The sequence below is a fragment of the Protopterus annectens genome, chromosome 14.part0 (genome assembly GCF_019279795.1).
Source record: "Protopterus annectens isolate FY-2018-M chromosome 14.part0, PAN1.0, whole genome shotgun sequence".
NCBI classification, from domain to species: Eukaryota; Metazoa; Chordata; order Ceratodontiformes; family Protopteridae; genus Protopterus; species Protopterus annectens.
In genome coordinates, this window is record NC_056748.1 from 441811163 (window position 1) to 441828736 (window position 17574).

Genomic DNA, 17574 nt, shown 5'->3' on the forward strand with positions numbered 1-17574 from the left:
AGGAGAACCTCTTGCTGTGAGGCAACAACGCTACTGCTGCACCACCACGGATAAATATGTCATACCCTTTTTACAGCTGTCTGTTATGGCTTCATTGAAAAGAAGGAGATCTTTTGTTCCACGTGACTTTCTTTTATTACTCTGTGCCAAATGGTGAGCAAAGTATTGTCTGTGATACATAGCTGGAGGAGTAGTGTTGTAGTGTGTTCTGTACAGAAAATGATGAACCAATAAAGGAGGTTATTTGAATCAGTAGGGGCACCTGAAGGAGTTTGAGCTATACGTTTTAGGATGTCCTTGGTGGAGATTTTTTAAAGCAGAACAGAGGGGTATAAAAGAGATAGTATAGGAGGGGTATTAGTTTTCCTATAGTTAAAAACAATGTAATGGAGTAGTGGTCAGTAAAGGAGTGTGGACGTATGCTAATACTATTTATTTTGTTTTACATGTTTGTGATTAAAAGTTTAAGTAAGGAGTGGTTACCTGACATTGGCAAAGAGTAAGTCACATATCTCTTGGTTTAAAGGACAGAGGATGTTTATGTTGAAGTGAAGTCTCCAATTAATACCACGTCTTTGACTGACATAGTGTACTGCAGACATTGCTGTACAAGATTTTTGAATGTGATAAGGCTACTGGGGTGGTAATCAGTGATTAGATCCAGAAGAGGGATTCTTCTACTGTGTTGTCCTAGTACTAGCCATTTTGGGTTGTGGTCATTGTTGGAGATTTGTTGACCTAGTAGAGTCACTCTTAGGCCATTTTTGATTAGAAGCAGTGATTCTCTACTTAATCTAGATCCAGAATGATAGTTTTGAAGGTTAGAGTAAGAACAAAAGGGCTAGCTTAAGTTAGGGATGGCTGTCTTCACCCAAGGTTCTGTTATACTGAGTATATCTAGATTTGTGAAGTTAAGCTTTCTATATGATCCAACTTATTGAGTAGGCTGCTCACATTGATTAAGGTCATGGATAGGTTTGTGTGATTTGGATGGCGATTCTGTGGTTTTGATGATGTGGAGGGCTGAGGGGGACTTGGGTTAGGTATGATGCAATTATTGCAGTTGGCTGGCTTGTCAGTATGTGCGTGTGTGTGTGTGTGTGTGTGTGTGTGTGTGTGTGTGTGTGTGTGTGTGTGTGTGTGTGTGTGTGTGTGTGTGTGTGATAGTTGAAGGAGTTGCTTATGAAGGTAGTGTGTGTAATAGTGCCAGAGTTATGCTTAAAGTATTATTATACAATAGTGGGTGATTAGCATTTAAAAACATGTACACTAGTTGGACAGTCCAATCAGCATGCCCACTATAAATCACGCATATCCAAATAGAAAGATGACCAGAAGGTAAAATGTATTTGAGCGATAGATCATCTATTTGAATATTCTCCATTACAATATGTCTCAAAAAAACCCGCAGTAGTGTTGCTGCAGTAGCGTTGTCGCCTCACAGCAAGACGTTGTCGCGTTCGATTCTCAGTTAGAGCATCTTCTGTGTGGAGGCATGCGTGAATGGGCATGCCTTTGTTGAAGGTTGTGCATCAAGGCTGGTAACTCGGCACATAAAAATCCACTACCAAACATTAGCGGAACGGAGTTCCACTGTGGCGACCCCTAACCGGGATAAGCTGAAAGACACAACAACAACAATATGTCTCAAAAAAAAAAAACAGTAACATCCTGATAACTCACAAGCTGTTAAAATGTGTGCCTTCCAGACCTACAGCAGAAAGACATACTTTGTGAAAAATGCAGGCCAAATAAATGGAAAAAAAATCTGAAGCATTATGTGCTGGAGTCCCTTAAAGTTAATTTCCTTGAGATACTAAACAACCATTTTAACTAGTGTTCAGGAAACATTTTACCACTTTTTTTACAGTAGTAAGTGCTCTGTGGAGCAGAATAGTATACTATCGGGGGGAAGCTCCACCGCATACCTAGTAACACCTTCTGAAGTGCAGATTTCAATCATTATTTATAACTTTAGTCCTCAATGATTTGCCAGAAAACCATATCTTTTATGAAGAACACACCAAAAATATGACACAATATCTGGACACCCTATGGAAATGTACACTACACAGACAGACAGTTTGGTTCTTATAAAAAAAGGCAGAGATAGCAATGCTGTGTACAGCCATTCACACCTAGATATAGAGCATACCCACTACATGTCTGGAATCCCCCACACTATCAGAAGCTGGCAGAAGAGCACTAAAGTTCTGTTATAGCATGACATTATTTACAAAAGGTACAACTTTGTTCTTAAATAAAGTCATTGTTTAAAAGTAATAATCCACTCCTGTGTGGGTAAAGAAGGATTTTCCCACACCCAGCCATGGATTATTGGTAAAATGTAAACTGGAGTGGTTGGGAATGAAGGAGGAAGGAGAGAAGAGTAGCATTAGGCAGAGTTAAATGCATTATGAGTGGTATATGAGAGAGCGAAGTAGTAAATAACGATGAGGATGAGTAGGAAAGCAAAAGAAAAAACAAAAGCAATAGAAAGGGCCAGTTATACAACGTAGTGATATCAGTAATATAGGTAACAACAGCAGCTATGAAGGAAGACAATAGAGTAAGAGCCACTAATTAACTGACACCAATAAAGATTAGAATGTGGGTATGTAGTAGGTGGCTACTTGTGCAGTACAGGTGATTTAGCAGAATCTTAGTTGTGCAGAGGGAATACCTCCTGGACTACATGAAAAGAGACATGGAAGAGCTCTCTGATCATGTAGCCCAGGCGGGTATGACCCTGACCCTGAGTAGCATCCTGCCCTCACCAAGAATGATACCTCAGTATAAAGAAAAAATTATCAATTTCAACAATTGGCTAAGCTTCTGGTGTCATTCAAAGGGGATCCAGTGTCTGTCAGCCTGGGATGACATGCTCGACAGGCTGCGTTGCTTCGCAAGAGACGGCTTGTACCTGTCAACCCTTGGCTTTTGAATACTGTCCAAGGCCCTTGCTGCCCCCATAGTGCCTTTTTTAGGCAAGGCTCAAAATTCAAACTCACCTCCGTAAACAGCACAAGTAAAAAAATGAGGGTTATGCTACTCAATCCCAGGAGTTTAAATCTCAAAATGCATGCGCTCGAAGCACTCCTAAGTATGGAGAACATCGACATCTGTGCAGTAACTGAAACCTGGTTGAAGGCTCCAGAGAGCACTCCAGCACTACTGGGCTACAATTCATACCACACATTTCAACCACAGAACACAAACCGAAACACAAAAGGAGGGGGGGCGTATCCATATTCAAGGATACCCACACCTCCAGGTTAGTGGCATAGCATGATACCTCTGAGATCATCCATGTGCAACTAACATTGGGAAAATCTGCAATGCAAATTGTGCCCTGCTACAGATCACCCTCCATGACCCAGGGCCACCACTCCACCTTTCTGGAGACACTGGAAAACATGAAGGTCCTACTGAACACCCTGATATTGGGCGATTTCAATTGCCCTACCATTAACTGGGAAAACTACTTGAATACAAACTCCCAGGCTCAGCGCTTCCTGGAATTTGTCAACTCAAATGCCCTGGATCAGCTGGTAAACTCCCCTACCAGAGGCCACAACATATTGGACCTGGTCATCACCAACATGGGCGACAAGTGTTCTGCACCGGAGGTCAACCCATCACTGGTTAGATCAGACCATAAACTAATCACTCTGGATGTCCACACTCCACCACCACCCCCAACCAAGGAAACCACAGTGAAAAACCTTTCTAAAGCAAACTTCACCTTACTTACGGCAGAGGTGGTAAGTTTCACAGCCCCCATGCTAAAGAATAACACTGCCCAAGATGCAGAATCCATTATAATTGCACTCTATGAGCACCTACAAGGATGCATAGATCATGCCATCCCTAGCAAAACCAAGACTCACTCCCCTAAGAGAAGGAAACCAGTCTGGTGGACCCCTGCCATAAACAGGTTATACAACAAAAGGAGGAAACTAGTTCAGAAAAAAAGCAAATCCCAAGAAGGAAAGACATCCCTGATCAGTATCAGTAAGAAACTAAGGTCCTTCATAAAATCATCCAAGGTTAACTTTGAAAGAAAAATAGCCAAGGATTCGAAAGATAACCACAAAGCCTTCTTTAGCTATGTCAAGAATCTAAGTGGCAACTCACAGATATGCTCTGCGCTAGTGCAAAATAACACAAAATATACTGAACCTACTGATATTGCCAACATCCTGGCAGATAGATTCAGTGCAAACTTCACCTCCCTTTCACCATCAAAAGGGCCCACAACAATACCGGAAAAGTGTAGTGTCCTGGAAATCACAGAAGCACAGATGAAAACAGCCCTTTCAAAAGCCAAAAACACAGCATCAATGGGGCCAGTTGGTGATCCAGGCTGCATCTTGCACGAACTACAGAAGGAACTAACCCCCCACCTAAACACACTGTTCAACCTCAGCCTTTCCACAGGCTATGTGCCCATAGAATGGTGCACAGCAACGGTTATTCCGCTCCACAAAGGAGGTGCCACAACTGACCCTGGTAACTATCACCTCATAAGCCTGACTAGCCTGGTCTGCAAGGCTATGGAGCACATAATCATGGAACTCATTAACAAAGACATTGGGAACCTCCAAACACTTGACCTGACCCAGTTCGGCTTTGTTAAGGGCAGATCATGCCTACTAAACCTAATTGACTTCTTTGAGACAGTCACCAAGGCCATAGATGAGGGAAAGATGGTTCACACAACCTACCTTGATCTCACCAAGGTGTCCGACACCATTCCTCAATCGGGTATTATAGAAAAACTCACCAGCCTGAACATAAACCCCTATATCCCAAGATTGGTTGCCAACTGGCTTACAGACAGAACTCACACGGTAAGAATAGTGGGCTCCAGGTCCGACTCTAAACCAGTCACAAGTGGTGTCCCGCAAGGCTTGGTCCTGGGACCCCTACTGTTCGGCATATACTTCTCAGAAGTACAGGCAAACACAGGAGGATTATGGCTAACCAAGTTCGCCGATGACTGCAAACTGGGAGCCATAATTGACTCTCCAGCTGACATGGACATCCTTCAAAAAGCCCTTACTGAGACATACACCTGGTGTCAAAGTCACGGCCTCAAGCTAAATGCCAAAAAATGTGTAGTCATCCCGTTTCGGAAAAACAAAACACCCACGAATTACCACATAGGCGGCAGCCCCCTTAATACAGAAGAGGTAATAAGAGATCTGGGGACCCAGGTAGATAGTAACCTCTCCTTTGACAATCATATTGCCAAAGTAGTTAGAAAATACTTCTATGTGGCCCATCTAATTACTAAAGGGTTCGCATCTAGAAATAAAGAGGTTATAGTGCCCCTCTACTCATCACTCATCAGACCCATCATAGAGTACAATGCCCCATTTGGGATGTACCTCACAAGACACTTCCAACAGCTGGAAAGACCACAAAAGCACCTCACCAAGAGGATTACTGGCCTCAAACATATGTCCTATGCAGCCCGACTGAAAAAACTCTGACTGTATTCAGTGGCATATCGCTTACTCAGCGGTGATCTCTGCCTGACTTGCAAAGCCAAGTCCAACTCAGAATTGTTGGACATGCTCCACCTAAAGAAATCCAAGTCACTGCAAGCCACGTGCTCTAGTGAGCTAAGCCTCACCACAACAATAAATAGAACATGCTGGAGGGATAGATTCCTGTCACAGAGACTCCCCATGCTTCGGAACAAAATTCCTAACTACATTAGGCAGAGCCCCTCACTAACACTCTTCAAGAGAAACCATGACGAGTGGATGGATAACAGAAAATACAACCCTGGGATCACTAAATTGGCTCTGCTTGACACAGGCTCAGTTAATTAATCAATTGGGCGGCAAAAGCTGACACACACTGGCTAGGCTCATAAATGCCCTCGGGCAGATAGCCTAGTACCTACCTATGAACCTAAAAGAGCAGATTTCTATAACATAAAGAAGAAGTGGACTTTGACTTGGCTGTGGGAGAGAACAGAAAAGTATAATTGTGGTGCACTGTGGGATAACTGAGAAAAAGCATGAGGGAAAGACGTAAAGTTGGAAACACTTCCTGTGTCAGCAGGAGTCAGTAAGTCAGATCATGCAGTAAACAAAGAGGCCAGCATTATTGTGATGAAGCAGGTACCTACAGTATGTTTTTTAAAATAAACATGAACAAAGTGCAAATAAATGCAAGGAAGAGTTTACACTTTGGCCATGCAACTCTGGAGAACTCATAATGTACATATTAATTATACAACTACAGGAGAATCTGCAGTTTAAGAAAACATATGAGTGAAATATATTAATCCTAATGAAAGGGTGGGTGTGATTGGGGTCCCACAAGAATATGGTCTGGGTCTATCATGCTTTATATCTCTAACTTATCTGATTTGATATATAACAATGTCAGTTTAATTTTACATTTTGCAAAGTTAGAGGTGGTATTGTACAATTTACAGAAAGATGTGATTTTGCTGAAGAGGTAGCTGATAAAGGCCATTTGAATTTTAATGCATTAGAGTTCAGTAAAATTAATTTAATGTTATTAGTAAAGATTTATCATTTACATTTCTCTTTTGTTAGACAAATAGGAGAGAATCTGGTGGTACCAGGTGGTGTTAAGACAATTGAAGCTCATGGACGTATGGTGATACCTGGAGGAATCGATGTGAATACCTATTTGCTAAAACCTCATCTTGGAATATCCACTGTTGATGACTTCTATCAGGGAACAAAAGCTGCTCTGGCTGGAGGAACTACCATGATAAGTAAGCAGGACAGAGCTTGTAGATGTTGTGAATGTGTGATTTAGAGCTGCATCAGTACTATTTCCTTTAGCTATTCAAATTCTCAGAGTGCTGCACCTCTGTGTCATATATTGTACCGTTGTTACAGTGCACAATTACATTAGTCATTATAAGATGGAGTTCAGCAATCATGTAATTTCATTAGTCAAAAAAATGTCTTTGACTATTGATGAGTATTCTGTAAACCAGAAATGAGAAATAATGCATGCTGACAATTGGCAAAAAAGCTATTTGTACAAATGTTCATGTGGATCTATTGCATGATTATGCAAATGCATTTTACAGTGTGTTCATGATTTTACACTTTTAAGGTTAATTCACACAAATGCATATTGTAAGGAAACTGCAATATATATATACATAAATTACCGTTAGCCCATACCCTGTAATGCCACTGTCTCTATATATAAAGTATCATAATATACAGTCTGGATATTTTGTTTTGTGCAATTAAAATATTTTTAACATGACAATATGAAGTGATTTTTTTTAATGTAAAATCCCTAATATCAGCATTAACTTTAGAGAGTAAGTTGATATAAAACCAGTCATGACATATTTTGTTGTGATTTGCTATGTAGAATGAAAGGCTAGGCCTCATATGTATAGTCTAGCAACTATCATGTGCACTGAAGTGAAATGATATCTAATAAAGTTAAAACTAGTCATATAAAATGCATTGTGCTTTAATTTGCTACTGAAAAAGGATACGTCCCCTGGGCATGGTCTAAGTACTTTCATGTGCACTAAAGAAAAATGAAAGGTAATAATCAGTAAATAAAGCTAAAGAACTCTTACATCTTTATGTTTTATAATACTATTAAATCTTGCTCTCAGTTTGGTTAATTGCATTCTAATAAATTTTGATTTATATACAGTAATATAAAATGTGACAGCTGTAAAAAGAAGTACTTTATCAAAAACTGTTAATAGATTACTTCATCCTCAAAATCATAGCACCATGGCACATATCACCCTGGCCAAGTTTTCATACAGAAACGACCACTGCTGTATGGCAATCGACTGATGTATATGGTAGCCTTGAGATGTAAACCATTTTCATTTGGAAGTTTTTTGTGCATTATAGCCAGTTGTCCTTTTAGAAAAGTTATAAAACCTATTTCTGCATTGGATAAAATTGTTATGCTTGCTTATCTTTATGTGGCTTTCTTGAGAAACTATTCCATATGCAGGTGATTAAGTTATAAGACATAAAATGTGGCAGAACTAAGTACATAGCAGATTTTAAGACTGCTTGTTCTTTTGAGGGACACTTCATTTATGCCTGATGTCAGTTTTCCACTGCTATCATGATTTACCGGTTTTCAAGGCTTTGAAAACCAGTAAAACAATCTGAGCTCCTACAATTTTTTTTCTGTAAATGGTAGTGCATGGAGCTTGAATTATGATCAGGACTCTCGGGTCATATCTCTTATTATACGCTCTCAACATGGATGCTGAAATTCAGCTCCCCATTAAAATGTCAGCAGTCAAAATTCAGAGTTCTGACAAGCCAAACAAAGTACAGAAAACCCAGAAGAAGAACAAATCTTGAAAACTCTTCTCCTTTACACTTCATTTTCTGCGAGCACCCCAGTATGAGGGCAAACCCCCCCCCCCCATACCATCTGAACTTTTATATAGCAACTCTTGAGACTGCCATACCTCAGAGAACAGGGAATATTCAGAGAAATAGCCATCTCTGATGTAGTATATTTTGGCCATTCAGTCTCTGTGCTTTTAAGACTCACTCTAGCAGGTCCTGACATTTCAAATGATTACCCAAAAATTCACCTTTTAAGAAGTTATTGGCATCTGTGTTATACACAACAAATTGATTATGATCAGGAGACCTGATCTTAATTGTCTGTTTGATTTACAGTGGAAGGTGTGTTGCAGCTTTAAAGTTGTCATTGTTTAACATTGCACTTTTTACTGATGTCCAAGTGACACTATAAGGTGTGCTGCAGCTCTTAAAGGTATCATTTATTAGCTTTGCACATCACTTTAGACTGATGTTTTTGTGGGAGTGCGAGGGGTGTTATAATTTTTAAAGTTGATGGCTGCATTCCAATCCAGTTCCTGGTAGCTGCCATCTGTGTGGCAGTGTAAGATTTGCTTACTTCTCTAACACCAAGGTTCATGTGCTAAAACCTTGCTATAAAAAGTTTGTTTTAGCTAGGTTCTTTTGTGCGTGCATGACTACAAAAAACCTTATTTTTTTTTATTTTCATTTTTATAACATAATATGAGCATTTTCAGTTTTAGAAAAATATTGTCCACAGGCTTTAGCAGCTTTAAACTATTGTACTAAAATGTTGCAAGTCAGCAATCAACATACAGTATGTCATAATGGAAAAACATTCTTCACATGAGTGAGACAGCGTTCGTATTGCTATGTTAGGCACTGAAGCAAAAGATTGTGCTTGGTAATTCCTTAAAGGTCAGTAAGTGGACTGGTTGGCAACTTGTCCCATGCTTCTGAATGAATACATTTAAAATATCCTCTCCATACTCATGAACTGCTTCTTCTGCTCCACAACTCCGTTTAGACTTTTACCCTAAGAAACCTTTCATCTGTGTTTATATGTGCAGAAAAACAGGTTTTGATATTTCCTTTGATGCTCCATAATGCTATTATCCTTTTAAGGGTTGTGGGTAGGAAAGGACCACAAAGATTGGTTTACACTGCCTGACCTGGCAGAGTAAGTGTCATGAGCTACAAACGTGTCAGAGAACTCTTCTTAATACGTCTGTAAGAATGATGTGTTATTGTGTCATGAGCTACAAACGTCTCTGAGAACTCTTCTTCATACAAGTCTGTAAGAATGATGTGCTATTGTGTCATGAGCTACAAACGTCTCTGAGAACTCTTCTAAATACAAGTCTGTAAGAATGATGTGCTGTTGTGTCATGAGCTACAAACGTGTCTGAGAACTCTTCTAAATACAAGTCTATAACAATGATGTGCTGTTGTGTCATGAGCTACAAATGTGTCTGAGAACTCTTCTTCATACAAGTCTGTAACAATGATATGCTCTTGTGTCATGAGCTACAAACGTGTCTGAGAATTCTAAATACAAGTCTGTAAGAATGATGTGCTGTTGTGTCATGAGCTACAAACGTGTCTGAGAACTCTTCTTCATACAAGTCTGTAAGAATGATGTGCTATTGTGTCATGAGCTACAAACGTCTCTGAGAACTCTTCTTCATACAAGTCTGTAAGAATGATGTGCTGTTGTGTCATGAGCTACAAACATATCTGAGAACTCTTCGTCATACAAGTCTGTAAGAATGATGTGCTGTTGTGTCCTCAGCTACAAACGTCTCTTGAGAACCCTTCTTCATACAAGTCTGTAAGAATGATGTGCTGTTGTGTCATGAGCTACAAACGTCTCTGAGAACTCTTCTTAATACAAGTCTGTAAGAATGATGTGCTATTGTGTCATGAGCTACAAACGTCTCTGAGAACTCTTCTTCATACAAGTCTGTAAGAATGATGTGCTATTGTGTCATGAGCTACAAACGAGTCTGAGAAGATTTCTTCATACAAGTCTGTAAGAATGATGTGCTATTGTGTCATGAGCTACAAACGTCTCTGAGAACTTTTCTTCATACAAGTCTGTAAGAATGATGTGCTGTTGTGTCATGAGCTACAAACGTGTCTGAGAACATTTCTTCATACAAGTCTGTAAGAATGATGTGCTGTTGTGTCATGAGCTACAAACATCTCTGAGAACATTTCTTCATACAAGTCTGTAAAAATGATGTGCTATTGTGTCATGAGCTACAAATGTGTCTGAGAACTCTTCTAAATACAAGTCTGTAACAATGATGTGCTGTTGTGTCATGAGCTACAAACATCTCTGAGAACTCTTCTAAATACAAGTCTGTAACAATGATGTGCTGTTGTGTCATGAGCTACAAACATGGCTGAGAACTCTTCTAAATGCAAGTCTGTAACAATGATGTGCTGTTGTGTCATGAGTTACAAACGTGTCTGAGAACTCTTCTTCATAGAAGTCTTTAAAAATTATGTGCTGTAGTGTCATGAGCTACAAACGTGTCTGAGAACTCTTCCTCATACAAGTCTGTAACAATGATGTGCTGTTGTGTCATGAGCTACAGACATCTCTGAGAACTCTTCTAAATACAAATCTGTAACAATGATGTGCTGTTGTGTCATGAGCTACAAACGTGTCTGAGAACTCTTCTAAATACAAGTCTGTAACAATGATGTGCTGTTGTGTCATGAGCTACAAACGTGTCTGAGAACTCTTCTTCATACGTCTGTAACAATGATGTGATGTTGTGTCATGAGCTACAAACGTGTCTGAGAACTCTTCTAAATACAAGTCTGTAAGAATGATGTGCTATTGTGTCATGAGTTACAAACGTCTCTGAGAACTCTTCTTCATACAAGTCTGTAAGAATGATGTGCTGTTGTGTCATGAGCTACAAACGTCTCTGAGAACTCTTCTAAATACAAGTCTGTAAGAATGATGTGCTGTTGTGTCATGAGCTACAAACGTGTCTGAGAACTCTTCTAAATACAAGTCTGTAACAATGATGTGCTGTTGTGTCATGAGCTACAAACGTGCCTGAGAATTCTTCTAAATACAAGTCTGTAAGAATGATGTGCTGTTGTGTCATGAGTTACAAACGTCTCTGAGAACTCTTCTTCATACAAGTCTGTAACAATGATGTACTGTTGTGTCATGAGCTACAAACGTGTCTGAGAACTCTTCTAAATACAAGTCTGTAACATTGATGTACTGTTGTGTCATGAGCTACAAACGTGTCTGAGAACTCTTCTTCATACAAATTTGTAACAATGATGTGCTGTTGTGTCATGAGCTACAAACGTGTCTGAGAAAGTACAGTTTTGTACCTACCATAAATGTAGATGTTCAAGTGCTAATACAGCTGCAGTCATAACAGATGGGTTCTCCTGCCATCAGGCGGGTCCTCGGTCGGCCGAATTCCAAAGTCTAGGTCCGGCGTAGGTTGTCGTTGCTTCTTCCCTGATGTCAGTGCCACAGGGGTATAAAAGAACCAGCCGACACCATTTTTTCAGTTTTTTTTGCCCCAGATGTCAGGTGCCCCCAGAAGGAAGGCAATACATAAATTTATATAATAAAGCAATGAAATATAATCAAAATACAGTAGTTGCAAGCAAATTCACCATAAATGAATACCCCAATCAGGATGTATGAGGATGTGTTTGCCAATAGGCCTGTCCCAAGAGGGGAAGGAGGGAGGGAAACCTGGACTGCAGCTGTATTAGCACTCGAACATCTACATTTATGGTAGGTACAAAACTGTACTATGTTCATCGTGCATACAGCTGCAGTCATAACAGATGGGTAGAATCCCAAAGCTAAGAAAGGGGTGATGGGCACTAGGTGAAACTAGGAGGAGCCAGGATGCCCTGCAAGACTGCAGTGGCAAAGCCTGCTCTAGTTTTGGAGTATAATGGTAGGTGGTAGTGCTTGGAGAAGGTATGCACAGAACTCCAAGTGGCTGCTTCCAAAATATCTTTGGTAGGAACTCCTCTGAGGAAAGCTGCGGAGGTAGCTGTGGCCCTTGTGGAGTGAGATCTGATGCCTGTAGGTACAGTTTTGCCATGAAAAGAATAGCAAAAGCGTATGCAGTGGGCTATCCATTTTGAGATTGTCTGTTTGGAAATTGGCTTTCCTTGAGCTCCTATAGCATAGGATACAAAGAGCTGTTCTGATTTTCTGAAAGGCTTTGTTCTGTCCAAATAATAATGCAGTTGTCTGTGGATATCCAAGGAATGTAGTAATCTCTCCCCTTTGTTTTGAGGATTAGAATAAAAGGTAGGTAAGTGTATGGCCTGATTCAAAGCTACCCTGGATACCACTTTAGGCATAAAAGACGGGTTGGTTCATAAGGAAACTCTGTCCTGATGGAAGATGATAAAAGGCTGCACAGCCATGAGAGCTTGTAGTTCTGAAACTCTACGAGCTGAGGTAATGGCCAGAAGGAAAGCTGTTTTCCAGGATAAATATTGCAAATCTGATGAGGCAGCTGGCTCAAAGGGAGGCAAGGTCAGTTTTTCCAGAATGAAGTTGAGATCCCAAGCAGGTACTGGTTGTTTCCTTGGGGGTCTTAGATTCTTAGCCCCTCTGAGGAACTGTCTTAAGAGAGGGTGAGAGAATAAGGGTGGATCAGTGTTGTATTCTGCAGAAATGGCTGAGGCATGGATTTTGATGGAGGAGAATGAAAGTCCACTGCTTAGCAGCTCAGCTAGGTACTGTAGTATTTGAGGTAAATTCAGTATTCCAGGATTGTGACCCTTTTTCTCATTCCAGACACAAAACCGTTTCCATTTTGCGGAGTAAGCTTTTCTAGTTGATGGCCTTCTAGCCTCCAAAATGACATCCTGCACCTCCTTGGAGAGTAGGGTCTGTTGTGATGCTAAGGAATCTTCCATGCGGCTAGATTGAGAGATTTTAGCTGGCTGTGAAGAGTTTTGAAGCTGTGCTGAGTCAGGAGAATAGGTATTAGAGGCAGGGGCCATGGTGGGGAATGCGTCAGGCTCCTCAGGAGTGGGTACCAGTGTTGTCTTGGCCAGTCTGGAGCAATGAGAATCATGTTTGGTCTGTCTGCTCTGGTTTTCAATAGAACGTTGGGCAGCAGAGGAAGAGGAGGGAAGGCATAAACTGTCATTGCTGTCCAACTGAAAGAGAGAGCGTCCATTTTCCAGGCCTTTGGATGGAAAATCCTTGAGCAGAATTTTGTCAATTGGTGATTTTTGTGGGAGGCAAAGAGATCTATGTCTGGCCTTCCCCATGCTTGGATTATTTCTGTAAAAATTTTTGGATGCAACTTCCATTCATGTGGATCTGTCATATTCCTGCTTAGATTGTCTGCCAGCATGTTTTCCTTGCCTGGCAAGTACTGTGCTTGAAGTTCGATTTGTAATTCCAGGGCCATGTTCCAAAGTGACATGGCAAGCCTGCACAAGTGGTATGAATGGGTTCCTCCCTGCTTGTTTATGTACCACATTACTGTGGTGTTGTCTGTCCTTATCAATAGTTGACCTGGATGCAGAAGGTCTTTGAAAGCTGTAATAGCATTTGTTACTGCTAGCATTTCCTTTTGATTGATGTGAAGGTACTTTTCTTTTTGGGACCATTTGCCTTGAATGTACCGATCTGCCATGTGCGCCCCCCAGGCATAGTCCGAGGCGTCTGTTGCGATGACTTGATTTGTTTGAGGCTTGCTGAATGGGAGACCTGTGTTTGTTTGGCATGCTTGAGCCCACCACAGAAATTCCTTTTGTAGACATGGATTTAGTGGTATTATTGTTTCCAAACTGTGGCTGTGTTGAGACCATAGGTTTTTCAGGTACCATTGAAGTTTCCTCATATGCAGCTTTGCACATGGGATTAGTAAGATGCAAGATGCCATGAATCCCAGAGCCTGCAGGATTTTCCTTGCAGTCAGCCTGGTGTAATTTGCTAGTGCTTTGAAGTATTGAGTTAGTTGCCCCTGCTTCTCTGGCGTGAGGTAGGCCATCTGGGTGTTTGTGTCCAAGTTGGCACCCAGGAAAATTATTTTCTGAGAGGGTATTAGTCTTGATTTCTTTTTGTTGACTGTGTATCCCAGAGAATTCAACAACCTTATCACAAAAGCCAGATGTTTCAGAAGAATGTGCTTGCTTTCCGCTTGGATCAGGCAGTCGTCCAAATATGGGTATATCTGTATCCCTTGAAGTCTGCAGTAGGCAATTACTGATGCCAGGCATTTTGTGAATACTCTGGGCGCAGTAGATAAGCCAAACGGCAATGTAGAGAATTGATAATGGGTTGAACCTGCAAGAAATCTGAGGTATCTTCTGCAATTTTGTCTGATTGGGACATGCAGGTATGCCTCCTTGAGGTCCAATGTTACCAGCCAAGACTCCTTGCCCAGCATGGGAAGAAGCTGCTGTAATATGAGCATCTTGAATTTTGGTACGATTAAAAGTGTTTAGGATGGATAGGTCCAATATAGGTCTCCAATCTTTTCCCTTCCTTGGTACCAGGAATAGTCTGGAATAAAAACCTTGACCTTGTTCGTGCGTAGGTACCTCTTGAATAGCTTTCATGTCTATAAGATCTGTAATTTGTTTTTGTGCCACTCCCCTTTGATTGTGTGGCAGATTTGGCATGCCTTTCATTTTTGGAAGGGTGTGAAAATGGAATCTGTAGCCTCTGTTTATAATGTCCAGGATCCATTTGTCCTTTGTGACAATATGCCATTTTTTTGAAAATAATGCCAGTTTTCCTCCTAAGGGTGCTGCCATTTGAATCCTGCTTGGCATGCAAAGGGGAAAGTCATTGGGCTTGCTTTCTGAATGATTGCGAGGTATACTCACCAACTCTTTGTGTAGGAGCTTGCCATTGTCTGCCTCTAAACGATCCTTGGGATTGTCCTCTGCCCCTCGGGCGCCTGTATCTACCTCTCTGGGGTCTGTCCGTGGCTAGAAAGGACCAATTTTTGGAAGGCCAATTTCTACTGAAACGTGGGGGTTGTACCTGTAGAAAATCTTTCACAGTTTGCATTGATTTAGCCTTTTCCTCCATTTTCCTTAATACCTCCTCAGCATTAGCACCAAATAATACATCCTTTTGTAGAGGGGCATCTAGTAGTTTAGCTTTGACATGATCAGGCAAGGTTTGTCCCTTAAGCCAGGCATGTCTACGTATGACTGATCCTGTAACAGCAGCTCTATATGAGGCCTCTAGAGCATCAAAACCACATTGCAAGGTATGCTTACCCACTTGTTCTGCACTATGCATCAAATCCTGCAACTCCTTCAAGTCTGGTTGTTCAGGTTGTGACATTTTACTTTTCAATTGTGATAACAAAAACTGTTGGTATTTTAGCATATGAAAATGACAGTTTAAGGCCCTCATGGATAAGGTAGCCGAGGTATATACCTTTTTTCCCCACCTTTCTAAGGATCTGGAGTCTCTCTCGGAAGGTAATGGATTTTTAGCAATGGAGGCCTTAACTCCCTTGGGGCCCTGTGAGATGGTTTCTGGGTCTGCAGCATGGCTTTTGTATAGAAATTGGTGTGAGTGAGGAACCCTGTAGTACCTGTCTGGCTTAACTGGAGCTGGGGGTAGAGAGTCCGGGTTAAGGCAAGCCTCCGAGTAAACATCATCTAGGATGTCCAAGACAGGAGGTATAGCCAAAGGCCTGTGCTGAGGTAGTAAGAGAAATTCCATGAGCCTTTTCTTTGAATCTGAATAATCTTGGCCTTCCCAGTGGAAGTGTTCCCTTAAGGTATGCAAAGTTTCCCCAAATGAATAATCCTCTGGAGGTGAGACAGAAGGGATGGACTCCTCCGCATCAGAGTCTTCAAAAGGAGAGTAAGAATGTTTCTGATCATCAGATTGCCCTGAAATAATGGAGCCCTGATCAGAGGAGGGAGAATCTTCCGCCACTCTGGGCCTTTTGTCCGGAGGGGGCTGAGAACCTCTGATAGTAATTAAATCCTCAGCCATTTTAACCATCTGTTTCTTAGGCATGGGGCCTGGAGATGGGCCCTGTATAGTAGGTCTCTTAGAGTGCAAGGTTGGTTTAGACTTTGTGAAAGCCTTGATGGAGAAAGAAGAGGAAGGTCTGAAAACACCTTGAGTGGTGGTGGACCTGTCCACATTCTGAGTTTCAATGCCAAGATTGGCTTCGGTATCTGTAGTCGGGGTGTGGGCCGAGGAGCCTGCGACCTCGGGTACAGGAGACACCGTCAAAGAAGTGTCGTCGGTAGTCAGGGGCTGCGTAGGCACCTCGCTGAGAACCGGACCACGTGTAGTCGGCTTTGGCGTGGTGTTGGTAGAGGCCGCGGACCTCGTGTGTCAGTCCTTGTCTTTGTGTTTTTTAGACAAAACCGGAGTCGGAATATCTGACGACATAGTATAGTTAAATGCTTTCCCAAAATAATGCTAGGCGAACACCGCCCGACGCTTAATAGTGCGTTTGTTGAATGTAGCACAAAAGCGACAGACCGAGACGTCATGGTCTGGGCCTAAACAAGGTATACAGAGGGAATGGAAATCCTTATGCGGTATTTGCTTCCCACAAGAAATACAATTATTAACTTTGTCTGACATCGGTCTGAGGCAAGAAAAGTTTCCCCAATGGGGTACTTAGCTTTTAAGAAGACTTCGGTTTCCAAATTTTCATAATCTCAGGAGCTGGCCGACCGGCACTTACGAACTGCTTCTGCTTCGGGCACCGTGTGGCAAGAAAGACTGAAGAAAATGGCGTTGGCTGGTTCTTTTATACCCCTGTCGCACTGACGTCAGGGAAGAAGTGACGACAACCGACGCCGGACCTAGACTTTGGAATTCGGCTGACCGAGGACCCGCCTGACGGCAGGAGAACCCATCTGCTATGACTGCAGCTGTATGCACGATGAACATCTCTTCTAAATACAAGTTTATAACAATGTTGTGCTGTTGTGTCATGAGCTACAAACGTGTCTGAGAACTCTTCTAAATACAAATCTGTAACAATGATGTGCTATTGTGTCATGAGCTACAAACGTGTCTGAGAACTCTTCTAAATACAAATCTGTAATAATGATGTGCTATTGTGTCATGAGCTACAAACTTCTCTGAGAACTCTTCTAAATACAAGTCTGTAACAATGATGTGCTGTTGTGTCATGAGCTACAAACGTGTCTGAAAACTCTTCTAAATACAAATCTGTTACAATGATGTGCTATTGTGTCATGAGCTACAAACGTGTCT

The 17574-nt window shown here is 41.5% G+C and overlaps 1 protein-coding gene across 1 annotated transcript in view; it reads left to right on the top strand.

The window, feature by feature from the left end:
- The window catches only part of CRMP1 (collapsin response mediator protein 1), an 808535-nt gene that overhangs the window by 271636 nt on the left and 519325 nt on the right, over positions 1 to 17574 (top strand). The window contains exon 4 of the mRNA XM_044056207.1: positions 6582 to 6766. Within this exon, the coding sequence (XP_043912142.1) occupies positions 6582 to 6766 (185 nt within the window). The remainder of the gene's footprint in view (positions 1 to 6581; positions 6767 to 17574) is intronic.